At 39.3% G+C, this 11,240-nt stretch overlaps 1 protein-coding gene across 2 annotated transcripts in view; it reads left to right on the top strand.

Moving 5' to 3' along the window:
* Nucleotides 1-242: 242 nt before the first annotated feature.
* Nucleotides 243-11,240, top strand: part of LOC124123901 (sodium-coupled monocarboxylate transporter 1-like) — a 28,571-nt gene continuing 17,573 nt past the window's right edge. The window contains exons 1-4 of one of the 2 annotated variants that reach the window (XM_046487095.2): nt 243-612; nt 1,029-1,097; nt 9,922-9,973; nt 10,529-10,596. In XM_046487095.2, the coding sequence (XP_046343051.2) occupies nt 268-612; nt 1,029-1,097; nt 9,922-9,973; nt 10,529-10,596 (534 nt within the window). In that variant the 5' untranslated portion in view covers nt 243-267. Of the gene's footprint in view, nt 613-1,009; nt 1,098-9,921; nt 9,974-10,528; nt 10,597-11,240 lie in introns of both variants that reach the window. The other variant, XM_046487097.2, reaches the window with a different exon arrangement.

Here is an 11,240-nt window from a genome sequence, read left to right as displayed (position 1 = left end):
AAAGTAGTAGGAAGTGATATCCGTCCTCTATATAACTATAATTAAAACATTTACATAATCGATCACTTTGTGGTACATTAACATATCTTCTAGTTTCAATACGCATTTAGCGGAAAACACAATGAAATTGTGCCAGGGCCGCTTTTACTTTCTTGACAGCCATACAGTTGAGGTTCACCTATATATAGCTATGTATGTATACAAAGAGCAATCTGACATCCCCTTTCAGGTCAGCTATGTTCGGTGGTGACGTGTTCACTATTAGCAATGGCGGCGACGAACAGATCGTTCGGGTCTGCGGATTATGCTGTTTTTGTTATATCTCTGGTGATGTCAGCTGGTATTGGCATATTCTATGCCTTCAAAGGGGGGCGACAGAAAACGACAGGAGAGTTCTTGATGGGAAACAGAGATCTGCAAATACTGCCGGCATCAGTGTCAATTCTGGTGTCCTTCCTCTCGGCGATCACCATCCTAGGCACAGCGGCAGAGATGTATACCAATGGAACGGAGTACTTCCTATACGTGTTTGGAATGGTCTTTGGTATCATCCTGGCAACCGTGTTGTACATCCCCTTGTTCTACCCACATGGCTTTACAAGTTCTTTTGAGGTTTGAGATTAAATCGTTTTCCACTATTTCGTCGACGGTTACATGGTATTCATACTTGTGTCGTTTGTATATCGTTTTTACAGCGGAAGCATGTTGTTTAACGCTGAGGAGTGACCTTTGCCTGTAAGTGACGACGGAGAGGATCGGTTGACCAGGTCCGTGACGTGGTAGATTGCGTGTCATCATGCGCAGCGGCGTTGGACATTGCTCTTAATATCTATCACTGGTTTGTTTGGTCCAGACTCGCTTATTAACAGCCGCTGTCATAAAGCGGCGTACAACATGCATTAATAAAGTCTTGTTACACAAACTATTGGACTGTCAGCAAAAACATTTAAGACCGTAATGCTAGCTACAGGGTCATAAAACAATATTCATTCGCACACTTATCAAACAGGATTCGACCTTCTTTGCAGTATTTGGAGAAGAGGTTCAAGTCTAGAGCGGCCAAACTAACCGGCACTGCTATAACTATATTCCAACAGGTATGTACACTGTCAAAAACAATCTTCACGCGTCAAGTTGTAGGTGAGGTGAGGTGAGGTGAAATGGGGTTTAACGTCGCGTCCAAGATTATTGCACTTATATAGCGACGTGCATGTACGTGTGTGTGTGTTTGTGTGGCTGCTTGTACTAGGCCGGACTGATGCCGATTTATAGTGCTAGCTCACTGAGATACCATGCCGCAGTTTAACATGAATACCCCACTCAGACACAGTATACTGACTCCGAGCCGACCAGTCCTTGTTTTAGCCCCTTAATGCCGAACGCCAGACAGGGTAACAACAAGTACCATCTTTTAACGTCTTTTGGTATGACGCGGCCGGGGATCGAACCCCGGACCTTCCCCTCTCCGGGCGGACGCTCTACCACTAGACCACGGAGGCGGTCTCAAGTTGTAGGCTTATAAAGGGGATAATACGGTACGCTTGATTTAACCTCAGTGGCCGAAAGGAAAGTGGTGCACGGTCACACAAAGGGTACATCAAACCGTATTGCCCGAGCGATAATGCCACAAAGAAATACTCTTACCACCACATTACCGGGTGAGAATGGTTAATGTTTAGGCTCTGGGCATAACGTGCATCATGAGTCAACGTCTATGTACATAACGCTACGTCGTACATGTCGCCGTAAAGAGCTTAAATTGTCGGGATTCCAGGGATCGGATAGAGTTCGGCATATATCTGTTACCATGACTGCAGGTTAATTTTTCTTCCAGGTGTACACTGCTGTAGCGGGGTATATGGAAATTTATAAAAGCATTATTGACCAATAAAATTCAAGTAAGAGGCGACTAACTGCATCGTGCGTAGATCAATATTCATGATGTCAATCTTTGTATTGTCAGGTCCAGGGCCCCGTTCCACAAAACAACCTTAGCGCTAAGACGATCGCAAACGGGATTGCCTAAAAGTCGGGCCAAGAAAAGTCGGGCCGGGCCGGGCCAGCGGGTAATACTAAAAATGGATTGCAGAATAATAAAACGAAACGCGCATATCTAGGCAGATCTCAAATGTCCACAAACGTATAGTTTTGCTCATTTAATTGAGTTTGAATAAAAATGCACCTTCAACAATGTAATTAACTGATGATTATGACTACATACCGTGAGTCTCGTAGAAAAGTCAGCGTCTTGACTGTGTATTCTTTGATTAGAATGCTTCTCACCGACCTTAGTCGTGTAGGGGTGTGATGTCCTGGGCAGGAAACGACAGTGTTTTGACTACTCTTCTTTCATTAATTAACGTGTTTAGGTAATTAACCTTTACTAATTCGTGTTAAACCAACACAGGATGTTTTCTGGAAATGGATATTCTCGAATGTCAAAAGACTGACACGACACGTGTTAATAACTGTCCAAGCACTTCTAAAGTTCCTAACATTATTTATATCTAAACACTAGTATTTTATCTAATTATTTACCACTTTATTGTCTCATATTTCAGTAGTTAAAGAAAACACAGAACTCAAAGTGAAGCCCTTTTCCCTCTACATTCTCAACATAGTCTCTATCAGAAGTGTTTGGCTTGTGTTGGGTCCGACTTGGCCCGGGCGGTCAAAATCAACTTTAAACACACAGATGTAACTTCAAATGTGATTAAATCTATAGATTAGTGTTATATCTACCTATACACCAATTTATAATGTCCAGGTGTATCGCATTTAAAGAAATCTGCGCCCTTAAAGTGAAGCATTTTTACTTTATTTTCTTTAAAAAATCCAAGTCAGAAATGTTCGGTCCGACCTGGCCCGGGCTGTTAAAATCAACTTAAACCTCACAGATGTATCATCAAATGGATTCACATCTATAGATTAGTATTATATCTACCTATACACCACTTTATAATGTCACAGATTGCAGTCTTTATAGACAACAAGGGGCTCGAAAGTGAAGCCTTTTTCCCTCTACATTCTCAACATAGTCTCTATCAGAAGTGTTTGGCTTGTGTTGGGTCCGACTTGGCCCGGGCGGTCAAAATCAACTTTAAACACATAGATGTATCTTCAAATGTGATTAAATCTATAGATTAGTGTTATATCTACCTATACACCAATTTATAATGTCCAGGTGTGTCGCATTTAAAGAAATCTGCGCCCTTACAGTGAAGCATTTTTACTGTATTTTCTTTAAAAAATCCAAGTCAGAAATGTTCGGTCCGACCTGGCCCGGGCTGTTAAAATCAACTTAAACCTCACAGATGTATCATCAAATGGATTCACATCTATAGATTAGTATTATATCTACCTATACACCACTTTATAATGTCACAGATTGCAGTCTTTATAGACAACAAGGGTCTCGAAAGTGAAGCCCTTTTCCCTCTACATTCTCAACATAGTCTCTATCAGAAGTGTTTGGCTTGTGTTGGGTCCGACTTGGCCCGGGCGGTCAAAATCAACTTTAAACACACAGATGTATCTTCAAATGTGATTAAATCTATAGATTAGTGTTATATCTACCTATACACCAATTTATAATGTCCAGGTGTGTCGCATTTAAAGAAATCTGCGCCCTTAAAGTGAAGCATTTTTACTGTATTTTCTTTAAAAAATCCAAGTCAGAAATGTTCGGTCCGACCTGGCCCGGGCTGTTAAAATCAACTTAAACCTCACAGATGTATCATCAAATGGATTCACATCTATAGATTAGTTTTATCTACTTATACACCACTTTATAATGTCACAGATTGCAGTATTTATAGACAACAAGGGGCTCGAAAATGAAGCCCTTTTCCCTCTACATTCTCAACATAGTCTCTATCAGAAGTGTTTGGCTTGTGTTGGGTCCGACTTGGCCCGGGCGGTCAAAATCAACTTTAAATAGACAGATGTATCTTCAAATGTGATTAAATCTATAGATTAGTGTTATATCTACCTATACACCAATTTATAATGTCACAGATCGCAGTATTTATAGAAGACATGGGGCTTAAAGTGAAGCCCTTTTCCCTCTACATTCTCAACATAGTCTCTATCAGAAGTGTTTGGCTTGTGTTGGGTCCGACTTGGCCCGGGCGGTCAAAATCAACTTTAAACACACAGATGTATCTTCAAATGTGATTAAATCTATAGATTAGTGTTATATCTACCTATACACCAATTTATAATGTCCAGGTGTGTCGCATTTAAAGAAATCTGCGCCCTTACAGTGAAGCATTTTTACTGTATTTTCTTTAAAAAATCCAAGTCAGAAATGTTCGGTCCGACCTGGCCCGGGCTGTTAAAATCAACTTAAACCTCACAGATGTATCATCAAATGGATTCACATCTATAGATTAGTATTATATCTACCTATACACCACTTTATAATGTCACAGATTGCAGTATTTATAGACAACAAGGGGCTCGAAAATGAAGCCCTTTTCCCTCTACATTCTCAACATAGTCTCTATCAGAAGTGTTTGGCTTGTGTTGGGTCCGACTTGGCCCGGGCGGTCAAAATCAACTTTAAATAGACAGATGTATCTTCAAATGTGATTAAATCTATAGATTAGTGTTATATCTACCTATACACCAATTTATAATGTCACAGATCGCAGTATTTATAGAAGACATGGGGCTTAAAGTGAAGCCCTTTTCCCTCTACATTCTCAACATAGTCTCTATCAGAAGTGTTTGGCTTGTGTTGGGTCCGACTTGGCCCGGGCGGTCAAAATCAACTTTAAACACACAGATGTATCTTCAAATGTGATTAAATCTATAGATTAGTGTTATATCTACCTATACACCAATTTATAATGTCCAGGTGTATCGCATTTAAAGAAATCTGCGCCCTTAAAGTGAAGCATTTTTACTGTATTTTCTTTTAAAAATCCAAGTCAGAAATGTTCGGTCCGACCTGGCCCGGGCTGTTAAAATCAACTTAAACCTCACAGATATATCTTCAAATGTGATTAAATCTATAGATTAGTATTATATCTACTTATACACCACTTTATAATGTCACAGATTGCAGTATTTATAGACAACAAGGGGCTCGAAAGTGAAGCCCTTTTCCCTCTACATTCTCAACATAGTCTCTATCAGAAGTGTTTGGCTTGTGTTTGGTCCGACTTGGCCCGGGCGGTCAAAATCAACTTTAAACACACAGATGTATCTTCAAATGTGATTAAATCTATAGATTAGTGTTATATCTACCTATACACCAATTTATAATGTCACAGATCGCAGTATTTATAGAAGACATGGGGCTTAAAGTGAAGCCCTTTTCCCCTCTACATTCTAAACATAGTCTCTATCAGAAGTGTTTGGCTTGTGTTGGGTCCGACTTGGCCCGGGCGGTCAAAATCAACTTTAAACACACAGATGTATCTTCAAATGTGACTTAATCTATAGATTAGTGTTATATCTACCTATACACCAATTTATAATGTCCAGGTGTATCGAGGTAAACCCAAGTACAGTACAGAAACTGAAGTAATTTGGGCTCTCTTAGTTTTCTGTATGCTTATACGTCATACTGTATTTAATTATGTTTCTTATTCTAAGAGGGCGGTCGGGTCGCCTAGTGGTTAAAGCGTTCGCTCGTCACGCCGAAGACCCGGGTTCGATTCCCAACATGGGTACAATGTGTGAAGCCCATTTCTGGTGTCCCCCGCCGTGATATTGCTGGAATATTGCTGAAAGCGGCGTAAAACCGTACTCACTCACTCACTAACTTATTCTAATACTGCTAATGTTTGTCAGTGGCCAGTGATAGTATGTTTTATGGAATAGTATCTTTCATACCAATATGGTGATATGTTATAACTTTATTTCGTACTTGCGAGGGACACGACACTATCATAGCTTACAAAAGTATTCTGGAAGCATTTTAGGACAAACATGTTAACGTAAGTTCAAAAGAAAATAAATGGGTTTTGTTAATTAGCCTCACCAAATGCATAAGTTATCAATGAAACGGTCTGCTATTAACTACAGCTCAAGACAGCTAATTAAGGGCAAATGGTTGATTGATTACGCAACACCTACTTGATTGCAATTAAGCAAGGGGCAATTAAGCAAGCTGGGTACAGGTGTAATTTGGATTAATTCCACACTTAACGTGCATATACGGACGCAATGAGAAGGATCGATGAGACACAAGACTTGAAGTAAGGCAAAAACGTTTCTCCAGTATAATCGAATAATCAAATTAGCGCATTGTGAGACGATGCTTGAACTGTGAAACCAAACATTAATGTTATCAACTCAAGTTCGGGTGCAGGAAGTGTTTTTCTTGCAAAAAAAGATGTACATGTGCATATAGGTACGAAAACCTGGTCCCTAAGTGGTACCTCAGATGTAAGTACAAATACTAACAGTTCACGATAATCTTCAACATTGAGATGTGTTCACATGTGTTAACCAGTAGTACGTTACGAATAATTCTCAATTGGAAATATTATGCGTATGTTTTATGAGTACATGTGAATCAGTTTTGTAAATGCATTCTCAACCCGCATCGGTATATTTCTAATTACAGTTTAGTTTGCGTTCGGGAAAGAAACCGTAAGTGTCTACACCTGATGTAAGAACAAATATTGCGTAAAATGGCAAAACATAATTGAGAAAGTTAAAACACATGTTTAAAATTCACATTACAATAAATATGAATATGAATGTTGCGTTTTCTGAATCAGCATAAAAAAGGAACATGTGTGAGTCTTGAGATAGTGTTTTTTTACATTTCTTATAAATTCAAAACACGTTTGACTAAAGATCAAAGCTTATGACACCATATAAACATGCCAAGACTTCAACACGCGTTATCTGTTGTTGGAATAAACAGCTTAAGTTACAATTTATTCAGCAACATAGCTGCAAAACTTACTCTACAATGAGATCAAACAACGTATACAAGCTTAGATTAATCTCGAGAATGGGGAAGTCAAAAGCATTTACTCACTTATTTTGGAATTATAAATATTGTATAACTAATAACGGGAAGTGGAATGGCATGTAGTACATGCATCGTACTAATAGTGACACAATTAGATGCCAACAACTACGCCCCGTCTACGCAGCCTGCCAGTTTCTAATTATTTGGAATAATCCTTTCCGGCGTTTCTTTCAATTATAAAGGACTCATTTCATACGTAGGGGTCTGTGATCTAAAAAACACAATTGGTATGTTTACGTAGACACAAACACGTGGTGTGGTTTGGTATGGTCAGTAACTGACAACCTGCTGATGACAAATGTCAACACACCGGGTCAGTAAACTGACCACTACAATGATCGAAGGATGTGTTACGTCCATGCATCTAACAGTTGAAACATTTGTTTCTCTTTGTTGAAGTTCACGGATGACAAGGTAGACACAACTTTATGGGTAACGTCTACCTTGTCAATCGTTTTCTACCAAGGATTTACGATTGGGAGGCCTCTAAACGTGTAAGTTATTTTCCTTTTCAAAAGAATAGGATTTCAATCAAAAGGTTACAGTTAAAATGACATATACAACGTTTAAATCTATAAGGTTATGGTGAATTTTGGCTCAGGCGAAACAATGCTTCACTTTGTATACATGTTAATACATTTGATACATCTGTGAGCTTTAAGTTGATTTTAACAGCCCGGGCCAGGTCGGACCGAATATTTCTGACTTGGATTTTTTTAAGAAAATACAGTAAAAATGCTTCACTTTAAGGGCGCAGATTTCTTTAAATGCGATACACCTGGACATTATAAATTGTTGTATAGGTAGATATAACACTAATCTATAGATTTAGTCACATTTGAAGATACATCTGTGTGTTTAAAGTTGATTTTAACAGCCCGGGCCAGGTCGGACCAAACAATTCTGACTTGGATTTTTTAAAGAAAATACAGTAAAAATGCTTCACTTTAAGGGCGCAGATTTCTTTAAATGCGACACACCTGGACATTATAAATTGGTGTATAGGTAGATATAACATTAATCTATAGATTAAGTCACATTTGAAGATACATCTGTGTGTTTAAAGTTGATTTTGACCGCCCGGGCCAAGTCGGACCCAACACAAGCCAAACACTTCTGATAGAGACTATGTTGAGAATGTAGAGGGAAAAGGGCTTCACTTTGAGCCCCTTGTTGTCTATAAATACTGCAATCTGTGACATTATAAAGTGGTGTATAAGTAGATATAATACTAATCTATAGATTTAATCACATTTGAAGATACATCTGTTAGGTTTAAGTTGATTTTAACAGCCCGGGCCAGGTCGGACCGAACATTTCTGACTTGGTTTTTTTTAAAGAAAATACAGTAAAAATGCTTCACTTTAAGGGCGCAGATTTCTTTAAATGCGATACACCTGGACATTATAAATTGGTGTATAGGTAGATATAACACTAATCTATAGATTTAATCACATTTGAAGATACATCTGTGTGTTTAAAGTTGATTTTGACCGCCCGGGCCAAGTCGGACCCAACACAAGCCAAACACTTCTGATAGAGACTATGTTGAGAATGTAGAGGGAAAAGGGCTTCACTTTCGAGCCCCTTGTTGTCTATAAATACTGCAATCTGTGACATTATAAAGTGATGTATAGGTAGATATAATACTAATCTATAGATGTGAATCCATTTGATGATACATCTGTGAGGTTTAAGTTGATTTTAACAGCCCGGGCCAGGTCGGACCGAACATTTCTGACTTGGATTTTTTAAAGAAAATACAGTAAAAATGCTTCACTTTAAGGGCGCAGATTTCTTTAAATGCGATACACCTGGACATTATAAATTGGTGTATAGGTAGATATAATACTAATCTATAGATTTAATCACATTTGTAGATACATCTGTGTGTTTAAAGTTGATTTTGACCGCCCGGGCCAAGTCGGACCCAACACAAGCCAAACACTTCTGATAGAGACTATGTTGAGAATGTAGAGGGAAAAGGGCTTCACTTTGAGCCCCTTGTTGTCTATAAATACTGCGATCTGTAACATTATAAAGTGGTGTATATGTAGATATAACACTAATCTATAGAGGTAATCACATTTGAAGATAAATCTGTCTGTTTAAAGTTGATTTTGACAGCCCGGGCCAAGTCGGAGCGAACTGTGTGACTGTCGAGAGTAGAGGGAGAAGAGGTCTACTTTAACCAACGTGTCTGCTTTAAATACGATGAACAGTGACGTTATAAAGTGGTATTTACTTAGATATAGTACGTTCCTATAATATAAACGCTATGCCGACAGATGGAAATTCGTATGACGATAGCTAGAAGTATTTGATACGTGTCAAATCCTATTTCGTTTAACGATTGCTCTTTTACATGTTACCTAGATCAGCGACGCTAACACACAGCTCCACTTTCTAGTTTTTAAGTGATTTACTCCGAATTACTTAATTATGCTGCACGTTTTGGATTGGTGATTGTTCAGTAGTGTCATGTGTGTATGTTGCATCAATAATATGTAGATATGATCGCCGATAATTAAGTAATTAGCCAATAACACTTTGGCCCGTCTTGGCCCGGCCCGGCCCGACTTTTAGGCAATCCCATCGCAAACCCATACTTTAACATAGACTCCCGACAATCGTAGCGCTAAGATCGCTTTGTGGAACAGGTCCCAGATTTGAGTATTTACAGACCGCCGTAATATAGATGGATTATTGCGGCGTTAAACAACAAACAAACAAACATACGTACAAACAATCTTCTGATAAACTGGATCATTTGCAAAAGGATACCTTAATGCTATGGCCCCAATTCAGGGGATTGGGGAGCCATAAATGAAGGTGAATAAGGGCTACCTTTGGACCGATCTAGCTCCGAAGAACTATTGGATTAAAGAAAAAATAAATTGTTTAATCCGATTATCCGATTTCAGATAATCTACATGGGGATTGCTTCGTATGCGCCGTCCACTGCCTTGGAAGCAGGTAATTGATCTGATGTAACATACTGCAACAGTCTCTCTGTGTACCTGTTACAATTTGTAGCTCACCAGTCGTCTAGCATATGGTTGGTTGTTTTGTTGTTTTACGCCGCACTCAGCAATATTCCAGCTATATGACGGCGGTCAGTAAATAATCAACACGATGGCTGCGAGGATTAGATCGCTGACTTTGTGTGCTGGCGAGCAGGTGCCTCACTCTGGCAGTATGGGTTCGAATCCTCAACCCAAAAGAAGTACAGTAAACTACGGTTATAACGAACTCAAAGGGACTACTAATTTTAGTTCGTTATAACCGTAGTTCGTTATAAGCATGTATACAGCATAACTACAGCAAATAGTCGGGACCAAAAAGTAAGTTCGTTATATCCGTCAGTTCGTTATAAGCGTGTTCGTTTTAACCGTAGTTTACTGTACTTGAATCTGTACTTTACTAAGAAAGTGTTATCCCAAATATAACATTTGTTAAATTCATGTTTATTGAACTTTTTATGAAGCACACTTTTTTTCCGTGTATGTACATGAGGATTTCACGTTGCAGTAACAGGATTCCCAGTCTGGGCGGCTATCGTTGTAGTGGGTGCAGTCTCCAGCTTCTACACGGTACTGGTACGTATTTCAAAACACAAACTGTCTGATCAGCACTTGTAGGTGAGCTAAAGCTAACCTTGCTTCACTCGTTGTCAGTAGATCAAAACATTCCAGCTATTTCATGGCGGCCTGTACACAATCGAACGAGCAAACCAATGGATACCGTGACGATGACTGCCCAGGGGTGTGTAGCGAGGCCATTTTCAAGTGAGCCAAAATTGAAGATGTCAAGTATCAAGGAGGTTGCGGCTCCCGAGAACGCTACTGGGGTATATCTGAGCACATAGTCTGCGTCTTGGGGTATTTCCCCAATTTCAGAAGTTTTACTTTGTTTAATGTTGTAGTGTAGGACATTGGCATCTGACGTATTAACGTCATGACAATGTAATGTAGTGTCCCCTTGATGCACGGCAATTACACGAGCGGCTGTACCGATCGATCACCGCGAAAGGCGGCCATTGACAAAGATGTTTTTGTGCTTCAAATCAATACTAGAAAACTAATGTGCAGACAGTTGCCCTTTTGCCTATATGGTAGTTACGCGGATCATAAGTAGTCACAATCAGCCATTGTGCCCACCCGATCCTCATTTCTGTCAGCTTTTACAAGTGTGGAGTTCGTAGCTATTCTTCCCCGTAATCCCAACTAAGAAATTGTTTTTT

The sequence above is a fragment of the Haliotis rufescens genome, unplaced genomic scaffold (genome assembly GCF_023055435.1).
Source record: "Haliotis rufescens isolate VD_foot unplaced genomic scaffold, xgHalRufe1.0.p SCAF_38, whole genome shotgun sequence".
Lineage (NCBI taxonomy): Eukaryota > Metazoa > Mollusca > Gastropoda > Lepetellida > Haliotidae > Haliotis > Haliotis rufescens.
Note: the sequence above shows the minus strand (reverse complement) of the source record. Positions and strands in the feature narration are given on the sequence as shown.